This window comes from Hippopotamus amphibius, chromosome 4 (genome assembly GCF_030028045.1).
Source record: "Hippopotamus amphibius kiboko isolate mHipAmp2 chromosome 4, mHipAmp2.hap2, whole genome shotgun sequence".
Lineage (NCBI taxonomy): Eukaryota > Metazoa > Chordata > Mammalia > Artiodactyla > Hippopotamidae > Hippopotamus > Hippopotamus amphibius.
Genome location: NC_080189.1, coordinates 130,649,380 through 130,662,297, shown reverse-complemented (window position 1 = coordinate 130,662,297; position 12,918 = coordinate 130,649,380). Strand labels below are relative to the sequence as shown.

The 12,918-nt window shown below is 44.6% G+C and overlaps 2 protein-coding genes across 3 annotated transcripts in view; both read left to right on the top strand.

The window, feature by feature from the left end:
• Positions 1–4,787, top strand: part of CUBN (cubilin) — a 275,207-nt gene extending 270,420 nt beyond the window's left edge. The window contains exons 66-67 of the mRNA XM_057731754.1: positions 479–714; positions 4,337–4,787. Of these exons, the coding sequence (XP_057587737.1) occupies positions 479–714; positions 4,337–4,444 (344 nt within the window). The 3' untranslated portion in view covers positions 4,445–4,787. The remainder of the gene's footprint in view (positions 1–478; positions 715–4,336) is intronic.
• A 5,248-nt stretch (positions 4,788–10,035) lies between these two features.
• Positions 10,036–12,918, top strand: part of RSU1 (Ras suppressor protein 1) — a 194,002-nt gene continuing 191,119 nt past the window's right edge. The window contains exons 1-2 of one of the 2 annotated variants that reach the window (XM_057733187.1): positions 10,036–10,285; positions 10,514–10,625. In XM_057733187.1, the coding sequence (XP_057589170.1) occupies positions 10,517–10,625 (109 nt within the window). In that variant the 5' untranslated portion in view covers positions 10,036–10,285; positions 10,514–10,516. The remainder of the gene's footprint in view (positions 10,286–10,513; positions 10,626–12,918) is intronic. The other variant, XM_057733188.1, reaches the window with a different exon arrangement.

Here is a 12,918-nt window from a genome sequence, read left to right as displayed (position 1 = left end):
ATAACACACCTCTTTCTTTGGTTCTTCCCGAGAATTTCTCTTTTAGTTTTACTTGACCCACATCATCATCTCACTGTCTATGGAGAGCGCCACACCATCACAAGCACCGGAGGTCAACCCTACCCTCTCCTACAGTTACTTTCTCACGTTCTTGTTTTCCCATTGTGTTCTCAGCCCACTGTTTTCAAAGAACAGACCTGGAGGAAGTCGTTCCTAAGGCGTGATAGGCAGGGAGAGGAATATATGGTGGGGGTGGGGGTGGGGTGGGGGGAGGAATGGGAGGGGTAGGTGATGGGGGAGTGGGAGGGATGTAGCCCAAAGAAGGAACAGGAAAGGGGTTTCTGCCTCCACTTTTCTTCCAGAGGGTCTCAACATCTCAAGAAAATAACTGTCTCATAGCCTTAAGTGCACTAAAGCACAGTGATGGTTTCTATCCACACTCGGTTGAATCAAACTCGGAGCACCTGTTTCCTCGCAGGCTGTGGCGGGACTCTTTATGGAGACAGCGGCTTGGTCACCAGCCCTGGCTATCCGGGCACTTACCCGAACAACACTCACTGCGAATGGGCCATCGTCGCTCCTGCTGGGAGACCTGTCACCGTCAGCTTTTACTTTATCAGCATTGACGATCCCGGAGAATGTGTCCAGAACTATCTCCTGCTCTACGATGGACCGGATGCTAATTCTCCATCGTCTGGACCGTATTGTGGCTCAGTGAGTAAAACACACTTTTTAAAACTCCCAACTGTTATTTTTAAATAATGAAAGTAGCTAAAAGGGGCACTTTTAAAGGCAGGCACATGCAATTACAGAGCACAATGTACTTTTACAAATTCAGGTGTCTGACTTTCAATTCGGGGAGCATGAGTGCCACCTCGTGGGCATTGCGTTAAATTAATAGTAATAGTTACCAAGCTTGAGTGCATCGGAATCACCTATGTGGCTGTTGAGCATCGCAGACTTCCAGTCCGCACTCAACCTACAGAATCAAAATTTCTGGGGGAGGACCTATGGCATGCTGCTTTTTGAAGGCTCCGTATGTGATTTGAATGCACTGCCCAGAGTTGACTAGCCATGTATTTCTGCATGACTAGAACTGCAGTGTTAGCTCTGTATCCACAGGGGATTGGTTCCAGCATGCCCCAGGATATCAAAGCCTCAGATACTCAGATCCCTTATGAAAACTGGTCTAGTGCAGTGAGTACAGTCAGTCCTCTGTATCCCCTGTACATGGTTCTGTACCATGGTTCGCACGTCTGCTGGATTCTGTGATCGGTTGAGTCCGCGTTGTGGAACCTGCCCTTACGGAGGGCTGACTGTATAGAAAATCTGGATGCCTGGCTCCATTTCATTCACTTCTTGCTGAAAATCGTGGCGGCTCTTTGAAGAAATACACAGGGATATGAACGATGGGCCTGGAGACTAATGGTTGGTTTTTGTAAATCTCAGAGGTACTAGATCCTCCCTAAACACTAAGTTAGAATTCTGATGTTGACTCAGTATCGCTTGCATCTGCCCTCACCACCCTCCCATTTTTATGTGCAGTTGGTATTTACAGAGCTTTCCTGTGAGGGAAACGTGACTACTGATGAGAAGTTACCGGTTTCTTGCTGTTTTGCTCTTTACCCATTTATGCTTTCTAATCAAACTGACAGAGAATTACACCTGCTGGAAATCTAGAGAGTTTTTAGAATATAACATAGTTTGTAAAAATGATGTTATTTTTAGAAATATCAAAAATACAGTTTTCTAAAACCATGAGAATTCTCCCATATATTCTTCTAAACACCTTTTTAAAAATGTATTTGCATATGCACACATTTTGTACTGTTTGGTGGTGTGTGTTTTTCACTGACTGACACATCACTAACATCTTACCATGTCGTTAAACTGGTATATCATATTTAATCATTGGGTGATTTTCTATTCTGTTAAGTGCAGCCTAATTTATTGCATGAAGCTCCTTGGATGGATGAGGGTGAGTCAAAAATTATCCGCACTCTGGCTGTAGAATTTACAAAAATTTTAATATACCCGGAGTGCGGATAATTTTTGACTCACCCTTGTACAGACAACACTTCAATAAACTCGCTGGTAGCTCTGTCCTTAAACACGGAGCTAATTATTGGGGGAGAAATGCAGGTCACCTGATCAGTAGATACTGTCTTGCAGTTATTCACAGGGGCCCACAGAACAGAGACTCCAGTAAATGCACCACGTGTCAGATTTAGAAGTTGACTAGGTCTTAGACATTTAGTTGAAATTTGTAAAAATTTCAAAAAGAGACTATTTTCGCAATACCATTACCTTATGTCTGTATGGGGTTTTTTTTGAAGGGGGTTGTGTGTTTTTTGTTTGTTCGTTTGTTTTTTGGTTTTCAGTGACTTTCAGACATACAACCCCATTTGATTCCTTGGACTCTGCAGATAAAAGAAACTGAGGCACTGAGAGAACTTACTGCCATTTAAACGAATGTCACATCACATTCAAGTCTGTAACTAGATATGTCAATTTTTTCTTAACCATTTCTTAACCATATTTTCCTAGTTTTAAATTTTCTTTTATAAATGTAGACATAGTTTCAAGTGTAATTGCTTTCTTTTTTAAAGATACTGCTGATTTCTTTAGTGTTTCAAATCCAACAAAGTCAGTTGATTTACAGAGTGAAGGTGAGGGCCACTCCTTAGATGGCTAATCACGTGATGATCTGAAGATGTTTTCTTTCGGGATAGTTGTCATTGCTCATGGGCATTGCTCCCAGTTACAGAATCTGAACATCTAGAAGCATGAAAGAATGGCAGGAAAATTAGCAGAATGGAAAGGGAGTTTAAACTTTGTTATCTGCTGGTACTAGTTTGTCAGCATAGAATAACAAGTAGAAATTTGGGAGCAGGTTGAAATGGAGGGGAAAGTGCGTGTGCACACGAATGTACAGTATCGTGTATCCCTTAATATCTCTCTTAGGAAAACAATCCCTGTGCTACACTCACCTGAATAATTTACTGTCTTGGAAATAAGTCTGTTTTTTGATGACTCTTGGGTAGGACTGAGGCAGGGGACCTGAGCAGAATAGAGGAGCAGGGCCCCAAACTGCAACCTTTGGGTTTACTTATTTATTTTTGGCTGCACTGGGTCTTCGTTGCTGCTTTTTCTTTAGTTGTGGCAACCAGGAGATGCTCTTGCAGTTGTTGTGTTGTGTGGGCTCTTCATTGCAGTGGCTTCTCTTGTTGCAAAGCACGGGCTTTAGGCGCATGGGCTTCAGTAATTGCAGCTCTCAGGCTCAGTAGTTGCGGCACATGGGCTTTAGAATGCAAGCTAAGTAGTTGTGGCACACAGGCTTAGTTGCCCCATGGCATGTGGGATCTTCCCAGGCCAGGGATCGAACCTGTGTCCCCTGCATTGGCAGGCGGATTCTTAACCACTGCGCCACCAGGGAAGTCCCCCAAACTGCAACTTTGACCCTGTGTGATGTGCTCTGCCTCCAGGACAGTCCTACCTACTGTACCTGTTACTGACTTATTTGCTCCCTGCTTTGCCTCCTCCCATTGGGATGTAAACTTCATGAGAGCAGGGCTTTTTGTGTGTTTGGTTCATTTTTTATATCTCTAGTGCTAATAATATTACCCACAGCATGGAAATCTCTCAATAAATGTTTGTAAAATGAATGATTCGGAAATGAGAGAAAACAGAGATCCACCTACCCACCCCTTCTACAACACACACACACGCGCGCACACACACACACGCGCGCGCACACACACACACACACACACACCCCATTCCCCACAAAGGATATGAAAATCAACCCCAAAGGAAAGTACAGATGTTAAGAGGGGAAAGTGGTGTACTTTACTCATATGCTCTTTTTAGTTGCAAATATAAGTTGTGTTTCCCATCAGAAAAATGAAAATTTCAGTAAGAATTTGAATTGGAAATTGAATTTTTAGTGATGGTGTTACTGAGACATAATTCACATACCATAGAAATCACCTACTTAAATGGTAAAAGTCAATAGTATTTAGTCCGTTCCCAGAGCTGTGTAGCTGTCATCACCGCAGTGGGTTTTAAAACATTCTCGTCACCCCAAGAGGAAACCCTGTGTCCACTAGCAGTCACTCCCCATTTCTCCTCACCCCCTCCACCCCCAGCAGTATTCTCTTGTAAAGTCTCTACGTTGATTCTTAGCAAGATTACTTCTAGAAATGTATGCAGGTTTACTGTGAATTCTAGAAGGCTCCTTTATGTCGTACTTCTTTACTACACCTGACATTCTGGAAAAATGTTCAGATCTGTGAAATACATAATTTGTTACTTCTCTCCTTTTTTCCACTTTTAGGACACTGACATAGCTCCCTTTGTGGCCTCGTCACATCGTGTCTTCATAAAATTTCACGCAGAGTACGCAGCCCGACCGTCTGCACTCCAGTTAACATGGGCCAGCTAACCGCATGGGGCCAGGTCTACTCTGCACTTTGGCTTTTCTGCAGCGGCTTGACCCTCAGACCTCACGCTAGATGGGATTCTGCCGTCCTAATACCTGACCCTCCATCTGTGCCACTGAGAATAATCTGAACTGTTATGTTTTTCACCAAAGCATATGTGGAATCAATATTTGTATTTATTTTTCGAATGTAGAAGGTAGCTCCTTTAATCTAATATTTTGAGCCAAAATTTTTCCAGAGTCCCTGAAAGGGTTGGAAGTGATTGTGGCATGTGTGCTGTACATTTTTAAAAGTTAGTAAAATAGAAGTATGATTTTTATTGTGAATTTCAAATTGGGGGTGATAAACTGCTGAAATGTAAACAATGATGCTGTGTTATTTAACTCATTGAAATTTGTCTGTCACTATGGGTTACGTATAAAATTTCAAGTTGAATATTTCCATTTTAAAAAAACATAGGAGTCCTTCAGTATAGGAACTCTAGAGCCAAGCTGCCTGCATGTGAATTTTAGCCTTTCTAGTTAACTTCCTTAACTCTCTGTGCCGTAGTCTCCCCACGTACCACTGTTGTCTCTTCCAAGTTGAACACCAGGTGTGAAGTTACACATAGCTAAGCAACACTTTGATCACGTTTTCTGTTGCCTTTAAACCAAGAGACGTTAGGTTAAATATGCAAAGTTAAGTCTTACTAACAACATGGGACCAAGTGAATGAAAGACATTATCGAATGTGTTACTTTATCTCCTCTACTACTCAAATGCCAGGGAAGTGATCTCTGCACAGACTACAGAGCCACATAAATGAGATAATCTCACCTCAGCTTCATCATGGATGCGTGCATCAGCTTTACGGAGAACAGTCTTTTGGAAAGAATGGTGAACGTGATGAAGAGCCCATCAAACCCAAGGCTCTTGACAAAACTACAACAGGACTAAAACTCTCCAGATGAGATTCAATAGGAAGTAGATATAAGATCTAGCTTTTTTATCTAAAAGTGAATTACAAAGGTACAGAATACAGAGAAAGTTGAACAATAAGCTATGTAATAGTAATTGTATCTGAAAGCAAGATTAACATATGCAGCTGTCAAACAGTAAGAGTTGATTTGATATGTGGTTGCCTCCTTAGAGTAACGGTATCTCGAGTCATTTTCAGAGAGACAGCCATTTCTAGGAGACATATGAGAATATCCAGAAGGTGTATCTACCAAGCTGAAGACAGCAGAGTCAATATTAGTATGTAATTTTCACACTGAAAACTGAAAACAGGAAATAAGAATATTTTCTCCCATTCTGTAGGCCATAAGTAGAATCTAAAAAGCTATAATATAAAATGAATGGGCTTTAGGGGTGAGTGACTGGAGGTCTCACCTGGAAGTTAACAGAGCCCAGGAATGGGGGGAGCGAGCTTCCACCCATCATGTGGTCTTTCTCCCCTCTCCTTTTCTGTCTCCCTAAAGAACTGGACCTTAGCAGGAAGAACAGAGTGCTTGCTTTATGGTCTTCAAGGTTAGGTTAGCCATCGCTGAGCCAGAGTTGCTCTCCTCTGACCTTCAGGGAACTGCCTGGGATGATAACACAGCCAGAGGCCCGGCATCTCCTGGCACCGCAGACACTTGTGAAGAGCGCCCCAGGGGATGGGTGGGGCCAATGACAGTTTGGGGCTCGCAGATGCCCAGGTTGTGGGTTCTACTTGTCATCATTTCTTATTAAATTTCAACTCCATTAATCAGAGGAATTTGTTAAAAATCCACCACACACTCACCAAGGGAGTACCAACATCATTAATTTTATTAAGAAACAGGAGAACTAACATCTATATCACGCTTGCTCTATGCCAGGCATCCTTCTCATACCACTCATGGAAATGGGATACTAAGGACCACAACCTCCATTTTACAGTTGAGGAAAATGAGGTACGGAAAAGTTTGCAAAAACTTGAGTGACAGAACTGTGATTTTAATCTCAGCAACCACCAAGGGTGTGCTTCCCATCCAGCCAGAAGGATTAAGTATGAACTTATTAAACATGACAGCCTAACTATCTTCACAGATCTAGCGACATTATTAAAAAAGATTGACACTTATATGACAGAAAAAAATTTGATGCAATTGCCGCTAGTTTAGAAAAAATTTAGAGATTATACAGAGTCAAAAATACTGTTAATAGAAGAAAATGTTTAACTTATTGAGACCTCATGTCACTCCATGGCTATCAATTTAATGGGGAAGTTATTGGAAGAAAAATGATATGATAATTTTTGGGTATTTAATGAGAAATTTGCTTTTCAAATTTTAATTTGGCAACTTACTATGTTTCTTTGTAAGTAGTTATTATAAATACAGTTTAGAGACTAAAATGGGCATTTTTTAAATGAATGATTTCTGTAATATTTTACTTGCATTTACCCATTGTTGCCATAGTCTGGAGTGATGGTACTTTCTGTGTCCCCCATTTCTTGTTTGTAGGAAAAAGGCTTCATTCAGCTTCCAAGACCTTCCCTGAGCTCCAAGGAGCAGGTTCATATGGTTGCTAATTAGGGAAGGAGGAATATGGAAAGGAGAGGAACAGCCAAGAAACAATAGTGCAGCCTTGAGGGGGGGGGGGGGGTCCTGGCTCTCTCTCAAGTGATGTACAAAACACTATCTTTGAGCTGTTCTGTAGATACTGAAACCCCCACCAGGTGGGAGGAATTATCGGTATGCTGCCCACAATCACAGGAACCCCAGATTGGTTGGGACCAGAAGGTTGACGATATTGATTCCCACTTACCTCACCACCAGCCAATCAGAAGAATGTCCACGAGCTGATCACGCCCTTGTCTTTAAACCATTCCTATAAAACTTCTCAGTACCCCCTCCAGGTCTGGACACACAGTTTTGAGGGCATTAGCCCACAGTGCCCGCCTTTGCCTGGCAAAGCAATAAAGCTTTTCTACTTCACCCAAAACTCTGTCTCTAAGAGTTAATTTGGTGTCAGGGTACAGAGACTGGATTCTGCTTCAGTGCCTCATGGGGACCAGGCATCTTCCATACTCTTTGATTGGCCCACTCTGTGGGCTCAAAGGTAGGGGTAGTACATGCCCCCCAAAAGGGAGGTTGAAGCACAGACTGTGTGTAGGCACAGTGCACTTGGCAGTGACACTGCAGAGGGGATTTCAGCTCTGAGAAATACTGACTTTTCCTTGCAGGAATGGCTACATAATTTGCAGGGCCCCTGGTTCAAAAATTATTAAATATTTCAGGCTGGTGATAGGAGAACAAGAAACCAACTGTGGGGCCCATTTAAACCTGGAGCTTTGTGTCACTGCACATAGTTTGCATATCCAGGAAGCTGGTCCTGTTTCCATGTTATAAAAGTCTGGAACTTAGGGACACATTTCATTAAGAATTGTACCGATGAAAGTGAAAAGAATGAGAGGAGAATATAAGGGCGTGAAAACAAATTTCTGGAAAACCGGAAGTGAATGCAAGCATGGGAAGACAGCCTTGTGATTATCATAAAACTGGATTCTAATCTCTGAAGAAATTTAACAAACAGCCCAGGGAAAATTAATGCTAATCTAGGAGGGAAACATATACACATTAACAACAGAGGAGGAAAGAAACCACACCAGCTATCTAGAAAAATCAGCTCAGACTTCATGCTTAAATACAAAAGGTCAACCAAGCATCACCAGATAGAGGAATAGTTGCAGCAGCCTGAATGGGAAAGAATGAGATAAACTAATAAGAAAGGGAGATGAGGAAACAACTTAGTAAACAGAAGAGAGGTTTAAAAATTGTTAGCCTCAGATATTTGAAAAGTGTCCATTCATGAAACAAAAGCAGGGCGCTATTAAACAAGAAGGTGATCTTAAGTATATTTCATTAATAGCCAAAATAATTTTAAAAATTTCAATACAGATTTGGAAGATAAAATAGAGAAAATCTCCCAGAACATTAAGAAAAAACAAAACAAAACAAAACCAACCCTCCCACCCTTAGCTGTTGAAAACTGGCCCAGGAGGCTACCACCCAATAAGACTTCCAGAAGAAGTGATAAATCAGAGAAAATAGCAGGAAAGAAATCACAAAGGATAAAAGGAAAACAATTTCCAAAGAAGAAAAGAGAAATGAATCATCCTCTGAAAAGGACCCAAGGAGCAGGAAAGAGGTTAAATGAAAAAAGAGCCCCCCATCAGAGACATTCTGGTGAAATTTCAGAACATGATGAATAATAAAAAGATCATTCATGCTTCCCAAGGGAAAACAATCGTTCCCTGCAAAGATCTGAGGAGACCAATACGTTTCTGGGCATCAACACTGAAAGCAGAAAGTGGAACGATTCCATTGAGATTTAAGAGAAACTGATTTTGAACCTAGAATTCCGTGCAAGGCAAATTATCAAAGGTATGGGGAGCATAAGGACATTTAAAAACATGCAAATACTCAAAATCTGTGCCTCCTATACATCCTTTTAGAGAAAGTTACTTGAGAGTATTTACTCCAGCAAGATGCCTACGATAAATGTCTGTTTAAACCCAGGGACCAAGTGAAAAGAAATTAGACAACCTCTCAGCTGGAAGGACAGAAAGAATCAGTCTAAATTAGAGTAGTAAATTAGAAGGTTCCTAAAGTCTTCAAGAATTCATTGGATTTCCAGACTTCCTAGGTGGCTCAGTGGCTGGGAATCTGCCTGCCAATGCACGGGACACGGGTTTGATCCCTGCTCCAGGAAGATCCCACATGCCACGGAGCAACTAAGCCCATGTGCTACAACTATTGAGCCTGTGCTCTAGAGTCCATGAGCCACAACTATTGAGCCTGTGTGCTGCAACTACTGAAGCCCATGCACCTAGAGCCGGTGCTCTGCAACAAGAGAAGCCACTGCAACGAGGAAGCCACTGCAACGAGGAGCCCACGCACCACAATGAGGAGCAGCCCCTGCTCGCTGCAACTAGAGGAAGCCCGTGTGCAGCTACAGACCTAATGCAGCCAATAAGTAAATAAATTTATTTTTTTAAAAAAGAATTCACTGGATTTCAAACAGTGGGGAGTAATGAAACGCTTACAGTTACAAGAAGAAAAAGAAAACAGAAATTCTAGTGAAAAAAATGAAAATTGTATAAGGAAATCATCATTCAATAGAAAGCAAACTAAGCTATGACAGCGTAAGAACAGAGAAGTCAGGTATTTCTCTGGCTATATTCCCCCTCATGCGACCTGGGCGCCGGGGACACACACACCGCCAAGGAGTTCTAGCTTTGAGAAGCTCACAATACAGCGGGAGGTACAACTGTGGGGAACGCACAGTCCACTACATGGATCCACAATTTAAGAAGCAGCACACTGAAAGAAAATTTACTTGTAGCTTCCCTGGGAACCATCCTCAGCTGTACTACCGCCCCTTCGCAACCGCAGCCCAAACTTCTGCGCTTCCGCCCACAACACTCGGGCTTCGACGTACAAACTGAGCATGCGCCGAACCAGTGTGCACGCGCTGTCTCTAGTCCAATCGGAATCTCCAACGGGGAGGGGGTGGGAACGAACCTCGGGTGGGGTGGAGTCTCGAAGCCAAACAGCAGACGTGATTGGCCGGCCGCGGGGCACGCATTCTTTTGTGGGCGGAGCCTCGCCCTGAGCCACGTCTACTCGCCGTTCTCCTAATTAGGGAAGGGTCGGGCGCGGGCGGGGCGTGGAGCTGCGAGCGGCCCGGCGTGCGCCTGCGCCGAATGCCGGGACAGGGCGTGTTCCTCGTTTGGGTGCTCGCTTTGCCCAGACAGAGTGCATCTCTCGCCGCCGGAGTGAGCGCAGTGGAAGCCTGTGGTTCCCACGGCCAGCCTGTTAGGTGCAGCCCTCCGCAGTGAGTGTGTGTGTGTGGCGTCTCCCTGCGTGGCGGGAATGGTGCTGGACCCTTCCCACTCCCCTGTCCCGCCCTCCCCATCCCCCTCCCGGCACCCGGACCCTGCCCGCCGTTGCCCACTTTCCAAGGCCAGGGGAAAACTGCGGAGTGCCAGCCGGAGGGTTCCCTCCTTCCTCTCCCTGCACGCTCCTGGCCATCGCCCACGTGCTTTGTTGTCGCTTGGTACAGGTCATGTCCAAGTCTCTGAAAAAGTTGGTGGAGGAGAGCCGGGAGAAGAACCAGCCGGAAGTGGACATGAGTGACCGGGGCATCTCCAACATGCTGGACGTCAACGGCTTGTGTAAGTTGCGGAGGGCCTTCGCCTCGGAGGAGCTGGACGGGTTTCTGAGTTTAACAAGTAACCGCTGGTCGCGGTGCGAGACGTTGCAGTGGTTTCCATCCCACCGGCTGCTTGGCCGCTTGTAAACGGCACTTGTCAAGGGCTGAGCTCGGAAAGCTTGCAGTCAGAGCTTGTTCTGTGTCAGCTGGAACACGGACACGAGAGCCAGGTTGAGAATCACACCGACTGTGGCTGCTGGACCTCGTCAGTGGTCCACGCAGATTGATGGCATTTGCGTGGACTTTCCACACAGTTTGCTGAACAGCCGCTTGGTGTTTTAATGGAAAATGATTTCTGAATCATTTTCCCATTCTCTTAACATAGTCTCTGGCCCTTGAACAAGTGCCACACGGAAGTTACATGATAAGTATTCTTGTACCTGCAGCAGATTAAGCATCTCTTGACTCAGTATCTTCTTCTGGGTTTATGGTTCTAACTTAGTTCAGGCTTTTGTTACCTCCTCTTGTACTATTGTGCTGTCTTCCTCACTTTCCCTCTTGCTTCCAGTTTTACTGCCCCTGTTATGACTTTCCTGTAACACGCATCTTATTGCACCTCTCTCCTTTAAACCTGTGATTGCAAACTCAGATGCCTTCAGGGGTCAGGTGAGGATGCTCGTGAATTCCGTAATAGGTAGCCCATCTGAAAGGGGCAGATGGGCTACACCTGCTGCTCACATCCAAATAGTTGTTACCGCTTGGGAATGTTGGCCCAGTGTTGCTAGATTTTCCTTTCTGTGAAGCCAAGAATCCAGATATTTATATAAAGATTTCTAATTTTTAGATATTGGCAGTTAATTCCAACACATTAGAGATGAAACCAAACACTTCAGGCTGATTGTAGCTGATGTCTGCACCTTCTCCTGTCGTCCATTACCAATAGTAATGCTCCACGTTCCTTGGGGTGACCTGTTACTTTCTGAATCTGACTGCATCCTACCTTAGCACCTGCTCCTGCCGTGTATCTGGCATCCCAGCCGTACTGCACTGATGGTCCTTCCTGAACCAGGGCACCCCTTCTTGTCTTTGTGCCTTTAGAAGTATTGTTTCCTCCCTCTACCACCTTCAACCCAGATCCTTTTACTTAGCTGTTGAGAGTCAGCTCAGACATCACAACCTATGTGAAGCCTTCTCAGTGAAGTTGGACACACTTTGTTTCATGACTCTTTTTCTGTTTTTGGCCTCACTGCTTGGTGTTCGGGATCTTAACCAGGGATCAAACCCATGCCCCCTGCAGTGGAAGCTCGGACTCTCCACCACTGGACCACCAGGGCAGTCCCGCTTCATGACTCTTGTTACAGAGGATTGTGATGTGTTCTTAATCAAGACCTCTCTCTCCCCCACTGGGAGGCCAGGGGGACTAAAGCAGTGCGGTATTCCTGTGTGCCTTTTTTATTCTAGTGCCTGGAACACAGTAGGTGCTCCAGAATGTTTGATGGATGAAGGAAGTGTAATAGATTAGGCCTGCTAATTGATGAGATCCAGACCAGGATGTGACATTGGAGAAGAAGGCAAGATGTCCAGGAGACCCTAAAAGATGACGGCTTGCTTGTTAGGCACGGAGAGAGCAGAGTCAAAGTTACCATGAACCCCTGGTTTGCACCTGGGACAGAGATCGGGGTTGGCACCATTGATGGGTCTCTGCAACAGGCGAGGGGCTGAAAAGCTGTAGGGGATTTGCATTTGGTGCCTTAGGAGATTACCTGCCATTAAGTGTAGCTTTTGTACGAATTAGCATCTCAGCCTCTGGGGATGTATTGGCCTCTCTCAGTGATGGTGGCTTCCTGGTGGCAGCAGTGGAGCAAGTGTCTCTGGTACTGAACTGGCAGTTGCAGATCTGTGGGCACTGCCTCTGACTTGCTGGGGTCCCCATGGTCACTGGGGACACAGCTGCGTCAGAGGAAGAGGGTGGTGAGCAGCCAGCAGGAGGCCTGGCTCAGCTGTGCCCTTGACCCCACGGTTTTCCGCTCCTCAGGGCTCTTTCTCATGGGCTTGAAAAAAGGTTGCTTTCACTAGAGGAACTTTATACTCCTCAGCTTTGAAGAGGATTCTCTGTGTAATATTTATAAGTAGGGAGAGTGGCGCAGCTATTTCAGTTCAGTTGCTTTATCTCTTTGAAGCCTTGGCTTTTATTGAAGAAGAAAGATAGCCACTCGCTTCCTGAAAAAGCTCTTTCCGGTGTCATATTAGGTGCTGAAAAGCAAGGTCACTCTTAATGTTTTTCTAAAGAAGTCGCTTCAGGAAGAGCAAGAGTG